Below are 16,746 nucleotides of genomic sequence, written 5' to 3' on the forward strand. Positions count from 1 at the left end.
TACATCACTCTTTTGTTTAATATAAGTCCACCCCAGAGAGCGGTCAATTCTCGAGTGACAGATTTGCTTTCAGTATCTCCAAGGCTGAGGGCCAAACTGTGATGAAGAAATATTACCTAGAGGACTTCTGGTAACCAGATAGACAGCTTACCTTGGAGGCACTCCAGCCTCACTTCAAGCCTTCCCACTGAAATACAGCAAGCACTTTTTCTTTTTGCCAAAAAAATTAAGATAAGATTGCAGACAAAGAGTATAATTCATTAATCTTTTTATTTTGAGTTGTAATCTATCATTACTTCAAAAAGATTCACTTCAGAAAACATCCAATGGATGTTGACTGACCATTTAAAAAGTCATCAATGTATTATTTAGAATAACAGAATACACAATAAATTATATTTACATGCAATGACTAGACTACCACACACACAAGGTAAAAAAATACAGTATTTTTATGTACATTTTTAAAGATTTACATTTTCATATACAATTTATAAAGTTAAAAAAAATTCTCTGTACAAAATCCCAAGTGTACAGAGTTTGTAAATCCCTATTCTCATGGCTGTACCACCACACAGATATGCTTAAAACTAGAATGCTACACTTTTTTTTTTTTTTACTTCATGTTCAGTCTTGGCACCCATACACTAATACCAATATTTTTGAAACGTGAATTATAAAGGGAATAAAACATAATCATGCAGACTTCTTTTTAATATAAGAAAATGAAATAAAATATGCTACAAAGATCAACATTTATCATTCCAGTTACCTATAGTTCTCTTCAACTTCCTGTACTGCTTTCATATAGATGCATGCATAACTAATAGATTATGGATTGTTTTAATAACATTAAAATAATACTATAGTTTGACAATACTTAGGCATTAGAAATGCAACTATCTAACAACCCTAGCCTGTCAATGATTTCTGCTTTAGCAGAAACCTCAATTAACACATTATATACTAAAATTCACAGAAATGTCACTATTATAATTCCTAAGTTTATAGAGTCTGCATCAGAGAGTAAGTGATCATTTAGAAAACAACAAAGCAACAAAAAAAGTTGTCTGACATTTAAGAGTATATTCTCTGTTCTGAGAATGGAAAGTAGGGGAGATCTATGATAAACCATTAAAGGATTATCCAATGTCCCTGCTGAGGAAGCACTTTTATGCTCCCAATCTGTTTAAAGAAAGACACGTGAAGGCTTTATAAAAAGTTTAAGATAAGCTACACTATTCATCTTTAAAAATCTTCTTGAAAAGTAATAAATTGAAGGTATCAGCACCTTCCCTCCTCCCCCAAGTAGCTAAAGATCAATGAGAAAAATAAAGTGCCAATGTGTAAAACATTGTTAATTGTTTACGAGGCACTAACCCATTTGATGGCTTAGGATTAAATATGAAAATAGGCCAGATCTGATCTGAATAATAAATAGAAGGTAGGTATTCTAGTCTATGCGATTCCTGCCTAGATGGGGGATGGACCAGAAAACTACCTACTCCCCCATTTATTGCTTTGAAACCTGTATACGCACTTTAAATTCTGACACAGAACAATTACATTTCTAAGATGGAAAGCACAATGTCTGTGCCACTTTGAAGTTGAAAAAGAAAGTGCACTCTTGATCGCTGGAAGGAGAGCTGCTGAGACTCTCTTCACAACTCATATCTTCACAAGAGTCCTCACTAAAGGAAGGACAAGACACAAGAAGAAGATTCCATTATTTAGAAAATACTTAAAGGTTTTACAGGCCAAATGAAACTGCTAAATGGGTATCTTTAGTCTCAGGGTTTCTGTATCAAAATTTAAACTTTATAGAGACAAAATTTAACTTATAAGGACTTCCTAAAATGAATTGTAATCTATTGTAATCTTAGAAAATATAGATTCTAAGAGATTTAGATAAATTACCATCTGCCAAACTATTATTCTTGTACCAATTAATACATATTAGCAACTAACTACAATTCTAACCACTTTAAATCCAATAAATGGAGACTAAGGACAACATATCTTCAATCACATGGTTTTGATATCTTTCTTGCATTAACAATTGTATCCCTATTACTCTCAAATATCAAACCAAGAAACCAGTAAACTGTGAAAATAAAACTCGTTATTTCTAGATGGTAAAACAATCAAATTTAATAAAAGTATTCATTTTATGAATGAAAATGAACTCTGAGCAAGACAATGGCATCTGACAAAACCGTAAAAATATCTACATAAGTCTGCCACATTAGTGGCGGTGGTTCCCTCTCTTTTCTGGTCATTTAACCCGCAGCACCATATTAGGAATCCATACTAACCCTCAAAAGCTGGTAAAGCCATTTCAGGTTTTGTTTGTTCTTAAACTAGATTTCAGAGAGCAAGGGAGATGTGAAACAACCAGTTTTCAAAAAGGGAGGCAATGAAACAAGTCCTACTGAGAAAGACAAATACTGTATGATTTCACTTCAGTGTGGAATCTAAGAATGAAAAAAACAAAAACCAGAACTCATAGATGCAGAGAACACATTGGTGGTTGACAGAGGGAGGGATAAAATAGACGAAAGTGGTCAAAAGGTACAAACTTCCAGTTACAAGTCCTGGAGATGGAATACAGAGCATCATGTTTTGCTTTTTTTAATAATGAAAAAAAAGGGGGGGGGGGAGGTTGGGAGCATATCACTAAATCCTCACCTATTTTAATAAAACTACCTCTAGCTAATTTTCTCAGCTGAAGAGATGATGCTATTGGCTTTCTCTAATACTGTGTAGTATTGCCAGGTTCCATTTTGAGTGTAAAATCAGTGTTACTTACTCTGAGGAGGTCTAATTTGTCAAGGAACCTGCTTACCTTTCACTTTCATCAAAACAACCCCCTTCTGGTATTGTTGGCAGCTCAGGAACACTATAGTAGCTGTTGTGGAGGTTCTGGGCTGTGCGCCTTGAAACAATCCAAACCAGTTTCTTAAGATCTGGTTTGCAACATTCAGGAGAAGAATATTCAGCTAAGCATTTAGAAACCAACTCCCTCCAGTAAATGAACTCGGTGTCATTAACCTGGAAAAAAATATTTTAACGAAGAAGTTAAATACCTCAGAATCACCTGTGATGCTTAAAATATACTGATGCCTGGCTCCCACCACCAGATATTATTTGATATGGGATGTGAGCTGGACGTCAAGATTTTTTAAAGCTCCACAAGTGATTCGAATGAGCAGTCAAAATTTGGTAACCGCTGATTTAAGGGAGGAGCATCACAGATACAAACAATTTACACAGAACCTAATAAAATCCTTTGCCTATTTTAAGAAAATACACTGACCTAAAAACATCAGGTCTGCTAATCAGCCAATTATTAAGTATATCCTTTAATAGCCTCAATGAAAGGAATGTAACATGATTTAGGTTTCCGTGACATAGCATTGTTTGGATTGCTAAAGACACCAGATATATGCTAATGGGGAAGTTAGCAATATGACAGAAGAGGAATTTCCCCAAAACGGCATAGCCTCTCCACCACTGGGAAATGCCCCAATTTATTAATGAGTCAATTTTCACTTAAGATATTTCCAGATAACATTATTATAAAAGGTTTGGATTAAAACTAGTAAGTTCAGTATTTAAATGAAAGCTAGAATTCATCTGCTAAAAACAAAACACTTCACAAATACTTTTGCCACAAACAGAAGATAATTTTATATCATCGTCGTCTCCATTTCCACCTAATCCAGCTACATCTTAACCCCTTTGCAATCTGGCTTCTACCACTAGCTTCTCTTTCTACTGACATCTCCTCTAGGTATAGAATAGCCTCCTTCAATTCTTTTTATACTGGGCATCTCATCTAAATTCAATATTCCTGACCACCTCCTTGTTGGTAACTTTTTTCCAACCTGACGGCGCACTTACTTGTCTCATGTAACCTCCTTCACTGGACTCTTAAGGGGAAAACCACCAACACTGAAAACCCAGAGTTTCAACTGACCCCTAAACAAAGGACTCCCACAAGTTTCTTATGGTTTCTATTATTATTTCTTCATGAGAAATTTCATATTTCAATCTCCAACTACAATTTACCTTCTGAGTTTTTATTCCAGGCTGCCAAATATCTGCTAAATATCTACCTACCTGAAAGATATACAAACACCTAAAATCATAATTTGATCACAAATTAGTGTCTCTCAAGCTTCCTTCAATGGGGTCAACATTCTCCCCGTCATTAGGTTCAAATCTTGGTCATTCATGACTCCTTGTCTCATTTCCATGCTTGGCTTCCAAAATCACTATTTGAGTTGGATCTCCTTACTCCTGGCTTCTGACTATCACCTAGACATTCCAACTATAAGCCAACCTTAAAATGATTCCCAAACTCTTCTAGTCCACAACCTTCTGGCCACAAGCCTCTGCTACCCAAACTTTCATTGTCTTAAGATTTTTTTGGTCCAATGAGACTCCCAGTCATAGTGCCTCTCACAGTCGGCCCTGCCTCTGTGCTAACAGAACCCTGAGGCACTCCTTTTAGTACTAACACCCTTTACTGCAAAACTTATTGAGCTGGCTTAAAAGGTTTAAAAAGAAAAACATTGTTGAAGTTATTTTGGTAATGCTACTAATGGGATAATGATTCAGCCCTACAGATGTAACGGGCTGCCATTAGTATATTTACTAAGTCTATTTCCTAGTATGTATTTTTGAATAATCTGCATGTTGCACTGCAGAACACTGTTATCAATAAGTGACAATACCAGAGAAGATACAACATCTGAACATAGAAAGAAGCTAGGGTAAGTGATCAGGTTCCCTTCCAGTTTAATACTGTCTGGGTCAGAGCTGCATTTTGAGAACGTCAACACATGAGGTACAAAACAAAAGTGGAAAAGGTAAAAGGCCCATAAGGTTATTATTTAATGTTTAAATCACCACAGGGGTAAAAAACTGATAAATTAGGTAACAAGTCTGCTTTAAAGAATAAGAACTGAAGATCAATTACCTTGGAATGTTTTTTAACAAGCAGAAGAATTTCCAGTAATTCAATGGATTTCAAAGTTTCTACTTCCAAATTGAGAAGGCACAAAGCTAACACAGATGGCTATTAAAAAAAAAAAAAAAGAAAAAAATATTTTTTTAAAAATTAAAAACAGAAACAGCGAGACCTATGTAAGCAAGAAATCAACTTACTTTTGCTTTTGAAAAGGTAAGTCGGCAGTTGCAAGCTTTCAGTTGAGCTTCTAATTTATCTAGACTCAGTATTTCTTTCCTATACAATGAAAAGGTAGGACAAAATATTTACTTATTAAACCTCCAAAGACTTAAATGATTCTAAAAACTTGCTGTTGAAAATCCAAGTTGAAAGTTTAGAAAAGTAAAAATATAAACTTCACTGGCATTACAACTGTTAGCTACAGGAACGCTAAAGCACAAAATTTTTACTTTTAATCCCACTGACCTTTCTGATGTATGACACAGTACGATAGTATGGTATAAGTGCAAAAAGTTTAAGGCAGTAGTAGCTTCCAATTCATAGTGCAATTTTTCTGAAATTATTTTTTCCATCCGTTTTATGTCAGAAGCAGTACATTTACATTGACTGATCCGGATTATGTCATGAGTGGATGGAATATTGCATTCTTCTTCAACTATTCTAGCAGCCAGCAAAAAACAACAGACTCCAATGCAAGACAAATGTTTAGGTTTCACCTGAAAAGCAAAGAACAAAAAGCTTCTTCTAACAACTGTCACTCTGATTCAGTAAAGCCGACACTTAATATGATGATGTCCCTAACTCTTAAGACAGAACACAATCTGTTACCAATACTTTACCCTTATTCACAATTATAATTAATCATTTTTACATTTTAAACTGACTTAACTTCCTCTTTTTTAAAAAAGGCATTTCAAGCATTTAAATTAAGTAATTTAAATGCAAATTTAACAGCTAGGTTTCTAACACTGAATTATACTTTGTATTCCAAACATGAAATTCCTAATAGTGCAATCTCCCCCAAAATAAATTAAGCCTTTCAACTCCAAGAAAATATATACTTCTTTGAATATAAAAATAATGTGTAACTTATCTTTTTATCTTCTTCTCTACTTATCTTTAAATATCATCCTACATTTCAGTGCAAATTTGCCCAAGAGAAATATTGCATCAGTTGTGCAGAACAGAGCATATGTAAAAGCTGCCATGGACAGATGGCTGCCCTTTTCTTTTCAGTGCCCTGAAAACTGACCCAGCAGCTGACAGCAATCCTATTGGCAGAAGAATTGCCACATTTTTCTAACAGTAGCTGGTTAATAAGACTATGGTTCCCCGCTTTGAAAAGACTTCTCACAGGGAAGGCAGTAGGTCACCTTTAACATACTGCTATACTTGAATTTATGTTTCAGTATTAAAAATACCTAAGCTCCAACAGAAAATGTGATGAAAGATGAAAATGTGAAAACCTTATTTTGAGAATTGTATACGTATATAGGGAATACCTAAAAACAGTGTTCTTCATTTTATCACGTCTGCAAAGAGAAGGCATAGAAGAGGTACAGCAAAACCAAACTTAAAATCCAACACAGTTAATTCTGTAATCTCTTAACCTGGCACTAAAGATCACAATTCCAATTAAAAATGTTTATGCACAGTGACATAATTACATTCACTTGTCAAACATTTATCGAACCTCTGTATCCTAGGCACTGTGCTGTGCACTATGTTTAGAAATATAAAGATATAGGGACGCCTGGGTGGCTCAGTCGTTAAGCGTCCGACTCTTGATTTTGGCTTAGCTCATGATCTCATGGGTTCCTGAGTTCAGAGCCCTGCACTGGGCTCCATGCTGACAGTATGGAGCATGTTTGGGATTCTGTCTCTCTCTCACACACACACACACATACACACATACACACACACACACACACACACACACACACACGTTAAATACCTTCATAAGAGCCAAGAATCTGTCCAAAATATTGACAGCCAGGACAAAAGTTTCAGTGCAAGATCCAAAAAAGTTGGTTAAACTCCTTAAATCTTCTACTTTGGCATTTCTCAATCTTGGACACAAAGTGTTATCATCCTGAAATAAAAACCAAGAGCCAAAGTTATGACTTTCTTAGAACTAGATAAATACACACAATTAGATTCAAATAGAGTAATTTTTTCCCTTAACCTTTAAGAATATGGGGGGAAAGAGTGGAATCATTTAATGCTACAAACCTTTTCAGGTACAAAATATGTACACATATCACTGCTTTTTTAAAATCTACATTACAGAAGAGCTTCAGAAAACTGTTGTCACTTCCAGGGGTTATAGCAAATATAACTTCCTTGTAATGGAGATAGTTAGATTTTTGTTTTTTCTAATAAAGAAAAGGCCCTACTATGAAGTATTTCACGGGCAAAGGCTATTTCCACAACGGAACTACTCAATTCCGACGTAAGAGTCTCCCCCCCCCACCCCAGAAGCTGCAGGTTGGAGGTACCACATTTGAAGAAACACTTCTCGAGGGTTAGTACCACTCTCGTGCATAAGATTGTAAGATTTATCTTAGTACTCTAGAAAGACAAAATTTTATCTTAAGAAACTTTGCAGCCTTTAATCTTGATTCAACTTAAAAGTTATCCTTTTCCAAGCCCTATCAGCTGTTTGAGCAAGACATCTTTTCTGGGAGCTTACCTCCGGTGTAGCCTCGATCAAGCTCAGCCCTTTTTCTCGAGGTTGGAATCTCTGTTCCTGTTCTAAATAGAGGTTCAACAATCCGAAGAGCTGGACCCCTTCACGACCCGCCAAATACTCTGCCCCTAAATCCTTCATCTGCAGCAAAGACACCACGCACAGTTAGAGTAGGTATCCTGGGGAGGGGGTGGGGAGTGGGCAAAAAAAGAGCTGGGGTCAATACCTCAGGCTAGAGACGCCCCAGCACACCCTAGGTAGGAGCGGATGAGGGGATCAGTCACGTCCTCCAGAACCCCGGCGCAATCCTCCCCCACCGCCAGGGAGGTGTGGCAGGAGGAGGGGCCGCGCTGTCGTCCGCCGGCCAGCGCTGGGTCAGACCGGCCAGCCCCAGCCTCCCGGAGGTTTCACAAACCGGAAACTGCCCTGGGGCGGCAGTGTCCGTCCGCCCTACCTGAAGCCGTGGGGGGGAGGGGCTTCTGCCCGCGGAAAGCACCCGGGGCACCTAAGGCAGCGGGTCTTGGGAGAGGGCGCTTTACACAATAAGGGGGAGGGGAAAGAAAGTCTCGCGACTGAACAAAGAACCGGAGGGAGGAGACTCCCGAGCCCCGCCTCTCCCGGGGAGCCCAGCTCCTGAAGCCCCTCTCGCTGGAGTCCAGCCCCCAAGCCTTCTCATCCGCTTCGGCAGCGCCTATCCCCACTCCACCCGAGTGGCAAGACCCCGATCCGAGAGAGCGGTGGGGTGGCGTGGCCCACCCAGTCGGGGGACAGAAGTCCAGCCCACCCCATGCCTGGACATCACCCGTCCATCCACTGATCCCAGGTTCCTCAACCGTGCTGAGCCCTGGGGCTGTCAATCCAGGAAGCACCACCCCAGCGAGCCCCCGTGACACAATGGGGGTGGGTTGCAACTAAAGAATTGTCTTCAGCCTCCTCGACTCACCACTCCTCCTTCCAACATCTTTCCGTCTCCAGTGCTCACTCCCCCGGGGCAGGGCTGAGGGCAGGACCGGAGTCGCTCCGGGGCCGATTGGGTACTCCCACATCCCCCTACCACGTCCCAACCACAAACAAAGAAACCCCGCGAGCCCGGGCGAGCCCACTCACCGTGCCGGAGAGGAGCCTCCACCGGCCCGCGGCGTCACGGTCCGGTGAGGACTGGGCACTGCGGGGGCGTCCGAACCTGTCTCCGGAGGTCGGGGACCCGCCGCCTCAGCGGTGCCCCCGGACCGGCATCGGACCCTTCCCCCCCCACTGCCACCTCCGCCTCGGCCTCACAGCCGGAGCTTCATCCCGCTCCCCGTGCGCCCACCCTCCGGCTGGGGCGCAGTGCCGGCCCTTCTAACCCTGGCCCTTTGCGGGCACCGCCGCCTCCACAGCGGAGGCCGAACCAAACCCCTTGTTTTTGTTTTGAGTTTTCGACGCCCCCAAGGGGGCGGGGCACGTGACTCCCCGCGGAGGGATCCGCGGCTACCGAAAAGACTTTGAAAAAGAGTCCCACCCCATACTGCTGTCCCCAGCCGGATTTGTGCCCTCTTCAGCTCGGTTTTGCTTTGCCGAGCCATCCCTCCCTCTCGGTCCCTGGGCGGAGGGTTGAATCTGGGCGTCGGCTTTCCGCGATTGATCCGGAGAGGGGAAAGACAGGGAGTGATAGGCTTGAGAGGCGGAAGGAGACGGTTTCTGGTCGCATTGCACCTTTTAAAGGTCCCCATTTGTTTTGTTTTCGCTGTTTTGAAAAGTCCGCCCAAAGCAGCCAGCTCTCCGATTGGATACTGGTACAGAGATCAGAATGCTGAGCATCTGATGCACTCTAGAATCCGGATTGGCTAACTGATTAGCCTTTGAGTCCTCTGATTGGCTTTCGTCTTATCCGGAGCCTCTATCTTCCTTGGGGCCTTAGCAACTCTAGGGTCTGGATTGCGCATGCCAGATGGCTCCGGAGGAATTTATAGACCTTACCCGGGGGTCTAGTCCCTCCCACCCCCACCTCCACTCGTCCTTGGGGTTTGCCACTCTACGCTCTTACCTTAGAAGAGCCGTAACAGCTAGAAAACATTTATTTGTTCTGCGAGTCCACTTTACGGTAATAGTCAATCAAGTTATTATAAAATTTTGGGGGTGTTTACTGAAATATTTACAAGTAAAATGCTATCTCGTGTTCGCTTTAAAGTTTTTCCTACCAAGAGGAAAACAATGGAGATGATAAGTGAAACGAAATTGGGAAAACGTTAAGAGGTGATGAAGGTGGGAGATGGGTACAAGAGTGTTGGTTATAAGTATTCTTTTTACTTTGATGTGCCTTCAGATTTTTCCGTGTACAAGAGGGTACTTAAAAAAACAACTTAATCTGTGTATGTGGATAAGGGCACATAAACTTTTAATCATTATATATCATGCCTCCAGAGGTTGTCATTGTGCTGTTGTTTTAATGAAGACTCCCAGAGGCTTCTTGGTCTCAGGCACCCGTAAATTATAACTTATTGTCCATTATAATTAACGTTATTAAGAGGCCACACCTCTTATGAAGCAGAGCAAAAAGGCAAAACAAAGGGTGCCTTAGGCCAGAGAAACAAACCTGCACACAGAATGTCTTTGAGAGGTGTAAGAGACTCCCTTCTAACATTTATACTTTCTTCACTTTCTCTGTCAATTCCCAGCCACAGTCAGCCAAATACACAAATCAGTAAATAGTAGGTTCTTGAGTTCTCGTCTAAGAAATCAGCCCTGAGGAACAGATTCTCTTTTCTGTTCATCTGCATGTTTTCTGTGAATTGTTTTATTACTTGTAGAATATGAGAAATCATACAACACTGCTTTAGAAGCAGATTTCTCTTCTTTTCAGAGCAGCTAAGGAAGTTTAGAAATAGATTCCTATGCATATTAGAGGGGACTAGACACGAGAGTCTCCAGCACAAGAGCAACTGAGTGGAAGGGAAACTCAAAGAGCAAATCCTATTTTAGAAAAAAAATAAAATTACATTAACAGACTACTTTTAAATGATTTACAGACTGCATAATTTTGTGCAATGCCTGTGATCTTGTAAACACTATTAAAACTATTGTTTTTATTTGACATAAACTTTTTGCTGGAAATCTGTGCTGAAAAACATAAGTGAGGATATGTAACTAATATGGAAAATAAAGCTAAGATTAGAATTAAGTAGATAACAGCTCATTGCGGTATATAAGGAGGCTCCAGAGACAGAAAGCAGCTGGACAGAAAACATACACCTCAAGAGAAAGGAGAGTTTGTGGCCAAAACATGAAAACTTTTTTCAAGTAGGAGGGCAAAGATAGAAAAGGAACATAAAATAAGTGATGTGAAAGAGGAAATGTAAAATTATGTGGTAGAAGATTTTTTAAATAGAGATGGTATAAGGCAAAAGAAAGAGATCAAGAAATTGTACTTGACTTAGATCACTGTTATAAAGTTATACAAAATGTATACTATATGATATTTCATAATTGGGTTTTTTTTTTTTAAATCTTTTATCAGGCAGCCTTTTGAATGATGAGCTGTTCTCTAAGAGTAAGACAAGAAAGCTTGGTAATCTGTGTTCAATTTCCTGCTCTCAGCAGGCTCTATTAGTAAGGGAGAAAAGACTGATCAACTTGTCCAGTATGGAGCCCTTTACCCACCTCAATCCACTTACCTTTTTAAGATAAAGGAAATAGCAATCATCAAAAAATAGTGGACAAGTAGTTACATCATCCTCTTTTTCAAAACACCTCCTTTTAACAACAATGATATTCTGATAATGCAAGTTTTCTTTTGTTATGCTCATTTTTTTTTTGGTTATTAATATGGCCTTTATTTTTTTATTTTAATTTTTAAATCTTTTTTTTTTTTTTCCAGAGAGCAAGAGTGAGCATGTGCATGATAGGGGTGGGGGAAAGGGACAGAGGGAGAGAGAGAATCTTAAGCAGGCTCCATGCTTGGTGAAGAGCCTGATGCAGGGCTTGATCCCATCACCCTGGGATCAGGACCTGGGCAGAAACCAGGAGTGAGACGCTCTACCAACTGAGCTATCCAGGCGCCCGAAGCCTTTATTTTTTAATCTTTAAAATTTTTAAATAAGTTATTTTTGAGAGAGAGAGAAAGAGAGAGAGGGAGAGAGAAAGAAGGGATGGGGCAGAGAGAGGGAGAGAATCCAAACAGTATCCCTGCTATAGCACAGAACCCAATGTGGGGCTCAACCCCATCAACCATGAGATCAGGACCTGAGGTGAAATCACGAGTCAGACACTTAACAGACTGAGCCACCCAGGTGTCCCAAATTTTTAAACTTTTTTAATGACAGACTTTCTCCAGGCTCCATTTGTCTGCTCTTATCACTTAAGTTTACTTTCCTGCAGCTGTGGGTCTTATTTATTTAAAAGACATTTTCCTCTAGGTACCTTTCAGCTACCTTTCAGTGTTTCCTAAGCTTTCTTGGGGGCGACTTTCCTGCATTAGGCACGCATACAAAACAGGGAATCAGAAATCTGGAAGTTCCTGGGATGCCTGGGTGGCTCAATCTGTTAAGTGTCTGACTTGGGCTCAGGTCATGATCTCATGGTTCATGAGTTCAAGCCCTGTGTTGGGCTCTGTGCTGACAGTTCAGGGGAAAAAAAAAAAAAAAGGAATCTGGCAGTCCCCAAAAAGGACTTTGAGGGGATTTATTTCATTACAAGATACTTGGTGTTCTACAGCACAGTGATAGGGGTGCAGTGTGATTGGGTAATAATCTGTCCCCAATAACCCCATGAAGGTCAGACAGGGAACTTGCCCTCAGTGACATCTGAGACTGTGAAACTAGAAAGTGGGCACAGAGCAGGAAATAAACAGCACACCCACAGAAACACAGCCTTCATTCAGCGAATCCTTGACTCTTGAGGAGTGTCCTTCAAACCACTCAGCACTTAAGCTTCTACCTTGGAAATAAAATAGAGTATTTCCACGCAGCTGCTGCACTGCTTCCCTTAGTGCTTTATACTTGGACTTTCCCTGAACTTTGTAAGGCATCAGAATCCCCATACCACTTTTCTGATAACATCTTTCTTCTTACAAATGGTAGTTTTAAACAATGAATCCTAACTTTTTATTTAACAGACATTTAATGAATATATACTAGATACCAGGCATAGTACTAGGCCTCAGGGATACGAAAATAGGTAAATAAAACACAGTCCCAGAATATCCCCAGAATATGCTGGTACATCTGAAGTGTAGGGCAAATGCCCTAGCCGAGGGATCTGAATGCCTGACTTTGAGTCCCAGCTTTCTTTTTTAAAAAAATTTTTTAACGTTTATTTATTTTTAAGAGAGAGAGAGACAGAGTGTGAATGGGAGAGGGGCAGAGAGAGAGGGAAACACAGAATCTGAAGCAGGCCTCAGGTTCTGAGCTGTCAGCACAGCCTGATGCGGGGCTTGAGCCCACGAACTGTGAGCTGGTGACCTGAGCCGAAGTCAAACACTTAACTGACTGAGCCATCCAGGCACCCCCTTACTTAGTAGAAATAGTACCTTAAATACCTTGAATAATGTGAATTGTACTGAACCTCAACTTTGTAATCTGGAAAGAAAAATAGGGAGGAATAATCACCAGGGGTAGTTGTTTCCTCTTCATATGTAAAGAAACGTTTGTAAAAGCACTTTTACTATATCCACCTATGTATGCTGTCAGGACTTTCACAATGCTGTGACTTCTTGAGGGAAAAGAAGGGACCATCCCTAGCTTTGTCAAAGGAATCTAATAGCAAGCAGCCCTGAAAGGAAACAACCTCAGGATGGGGACTGGTAAAGCTGACATAATGCCCACTCCCTCTTCCACTCATGCACTATTTCTGGCTCTGAGCCTTGGCTAGTTTCTGTCATTTAGGTGTTTTGCAGACCCAAACCTCCTGTTTAGATTAACCTTGCTAGCAGAACCTGGCAAAGGGGACAGGAATGCTTTCTGGAGGGAAAGGAGCAGGGAAAGCATAAACTAACCTGGGGTGCCATCTTGAAGTAATTCAGGTTTTCAACCAAGTGCTCATTTTTTAAAATCTGAACTTGAAGGAATGAGATGATTTTATATGCAGACAATTAATTCCTTTCTTCAAGCAATCAATAAATGAGTGAACATCTCATATATTCTGCCTTGTGACTTTTTCTCATAGACAAGCCCCCAAATCTGAAATTAGCGAATTCAACATTTACCATTTATTTACTATATATAGAACTTGTTGTTTTTGTTGTTGTCAATGTTGGAGCATGTTGTATCTTTCAGAGGGAGTGTTTATCCATGAGAGGGTTAGTGATATTCATAATACAGTTAATCCCCCAAAAGTGATGTGCTCAGCCTTGGAATTGTGGGACCTACCACACAGTAGAGACCTTCTGAAGAGACCTTTTGCCAGCCAGCCAGGTTGGGCCCTCCCAGTCCTACTATCCTGCAAGTGAGTCAGCCTTATAAGAACTATCTCTGAAAAACCCTCGAACTCAATGCACATTTAACCTCAGTGTCCTGACTCATTACTTAGTGTCCAGAACTCTTTCTGTTACGCTAAAGTTAACTGAAATAAATGGAGTAGCTTTGACATGGCATGGAGAGATGGGTAAAGGAGCATGCAACCGATAATTTGGCAATTCTTGAAATCAGAGATGATTATCTCAAAATGGTATATCTGTCCCAAAGCAAATATATTTTAAGTGGTCCAGGCTGCATTCTGGGACATTGTACATTATTATTTACATAACACATTCTTCTTTTATGACTTGTTCCAAGAACCATAACCTAAGTCAGATATTTCCTGTCTTTTCTTGCCATCACAGCGCTCTGGGAAGTTGATACTGTCAGTAAAGAATCATTTAGGAGACATCTGTTGAATACATCGTCTCAATGCTAACGGAAGTTTTCATTTTCTGTGAAAGTAATTATCACTTATTTTAATCTCAGATGAAAAGGCAATTGACATTTAAGATGATATGAATAAGTAATATAAGCTTAAATTTTGCTTTTGTTATTTTAAGGTGTCTTCAAAATGAAGGATTTTTTTTTTAATTTCTAAGAAGAAAGGTTGCATAATTTCAAAGATCCTCAGGTCTGCTTAATTACATATATTATGTTTTTTAACCACACTCTGAATAAGAAATTCTGTCTACATTCAAGAACAGAACTAACTTTTTTTTTTTTTAATTTACATCCAAATTACGTAGCATATGGTGCAACAATGATTTCAGGAGTAGATTCCTAAATGCCCCTTACCCATTTAGCCCATACCCCCTCCCACAACCCCTCTAGTAGCCCTCTGTTTGTTTTCCATATTTAAGAGTCTCTTATGTTTTGTCCCTCTCCCTGTTTTTATATTTTTGCTTCCCTTCCCTTATGTTCATCTGAACAGAACTAAATTTTTAAGGAGGGGTTGAAGCTTTCCAATTTAGAGGAGTTCTCTCTAGGAAAAAAGAGTAGGATTAACAATACAAAATTAGATACGAGCGTGAATGTTTATTTAAGATGAAGCAAATCAAGAAAAATTGTAAATTTTTAAAAGCTGATATATGCTAACTGGCCCAGTTACTTATTGCTGTGCAGTGAATCGCCCTAAAACTTAATGGCTTAAAATAACGATGATCTTATTATTGTCACTCACAGTTCTCAGTTGGGCTGAGCTCAGTGATGCAGTCAGTCCTTTCTCAGGGTCCTTCATGAAGTTGCATTGAGATGGTGGTTGGGGCTGGAGCCATCTTGTGGCTTGCTCCCTCACATGTCCAGAGTGGGGGCTGACTGTGGGCTGGGCTGAGGCTGGTGGAGAATGCCGACATATGTGGCCTTTCTCTGTGGGCTTTTTACTTCCTCACAGCGTGGTGACCAGGCTTAAAGAAACCCAGGTGAACGCTGCGGCTCCTTTTACAAACTGCCCCTGGCAATCACATTGTTTCTATACTAGTTTCATACTGCTACTATAACAAATCACCATAAATTTAGTGACTCAAAACTACACAAGTGTATTATTTTGTAGTTCTGGGGATCAAAAATTTGAAATGAGTCTCACTAGGCTCAAATCAAGGTGTTGGCAGAGCTGTGTTCCTTCTGGAGGCTTCTATGGGAGAAACATTTCCTTGCCTTTTCCAGTTTCTTAAGACCATCACATTCCTTGGCTTGTAGCCCCTTTCTTTATCTTCAAAGCCAGTATCCTAGAATCTTCAAATCCTTCTCAACTCTGACTCTTCTGCCTTCCTTTTCCCCTTTTGAATATCTTTGTGACCTTTCTCATTCATAGTATGAGCTGTAAAACTTCAGGGCATCATTGAAAACTAGCCATACTCATTAATTAGCTTGTCTGTTTCCTTATTGCAGAAACATATTTTGAGTTTTATGTTATCTGTGTCAACATCAATATTTTATATCAAATCAGCAATAAATTTTTTATTAATAAACTGCTCAATGCATGGTTATAAAACTCTTTGCCAAAGTTAATGGCTTCAAACTCTCCGATTACCTCTTCATAAGATAATATTGTAATATAATTTCCTATAGAATTTTGTAAAATTTAGTCTTTCCTCAAGCATGGCTTAAAAATTAAAATAAAAAAATTGTTGCTACCTTAAGATATTTCTTTCAGCTTTATGACTCATTAGGAATATCATAATACATGAAAAAAACTGGATAAAGTTTTTCTTAAATAAGACATCAATCCTAAAGTATAATATTTGCATGTTTCTAAGTTAAAAATAGTTAAAGTGGTATGTCCCCAGATCAACTTCCCCTTAGCCAGAGCCCAAAATACTGGTGGACACTCAAATACCTCCAAACACAGGAGAAAATGGTGCAGTGGAATTTGACATGGAGAGAGACAGCAGCCTTAACTGACTACAATTAAAATGTCTTCCTTTTGCAAAACTAAACAAAAAAAGGGGGGGGGGGGGGCTCTGCTAGACCCCCACCCCCCTGCCCCGAGACCTCAGGAAGAGCCTGTGCAAGTGAGGTCCTCTAAAGCGACACAATAAATCCACATCAGCTTCACAATAAATCCACACTTAGTAATCAATAATTAACTGTCAACCATTATACTAAGTGATTTATATGTATTGACATAATTTTAATGGCTGTAACACACA

At 39.8% G+C, this 16,746-nt stretch overlaps 1 protein-coding gene across 3 annotated transcripts; it reads right to left on the minus strand.

Moving 5' to 3' along the window:
- Window positions 1-251: 251 nt before the first annotated feature.
- On the minus strand, window positions 252-9,117 carry CCNG2 (cyclin G2). Of its 3 annotated transcripts, none has more exons than XM_047856865.1 (8): window positions 8,772-9,117; window positions 7,668-7,843; window positions 6,930-7,067; window positions 5,441-5,691; window positions 5,173-5,251; window positions 4,985-5,083; window positions 2,846-3,051; window positions 252-1,691 (listed from the first exon to the last, which is right to left on the minus strand). In XM_047856865.1, the coding sequence occupies exons 2-8, from the start codon at window positions 7,803-7,805 to the stop codon at window positions 1,571-1,573; spliced, it is 1,032 nt and encodes a 343-aa protein (XP_047712821.1). In that variant the 5' UTR covers window positions 7,806-7,843; window positions 8,772-9,117; the 3' UTR covers window positions 252-1,570. The 3 variants fall into 3 exon arrangements, with proteins under 3 accessions (XP_047712821.1, XP_047712820.1, XP_047712822.1); XM_047856864.1 differs by having other exon boundaries at window positions 7,668-7,805; window positions 8,772-9,111; XM_047856866.1 differs by lacking the exon at window positions 8,772-9,117 and adding an exon at window positions 7,891-8,764 and having other exon boundaries at window positions 7,668-7,805.
- Between the last annotated feature and the right edge of the window lie 7,629 nt (window positions 9,118-16,746).

Source organism: Prionailurus viverrinus, chromosome B1 (genome assembly GCF_022837055.1).
Source record: "Prionailurus viverrinus isolate Anna chromosome B1, UM_Priviv_1.0, whole genome shotgun sequence".
Taxonomy (NCBI): Eukaryota; Metazoa; Chordata; class Mammalia; order Carnivora; family Felidae; genus Prionailurus; species Prionailurus viverrinus.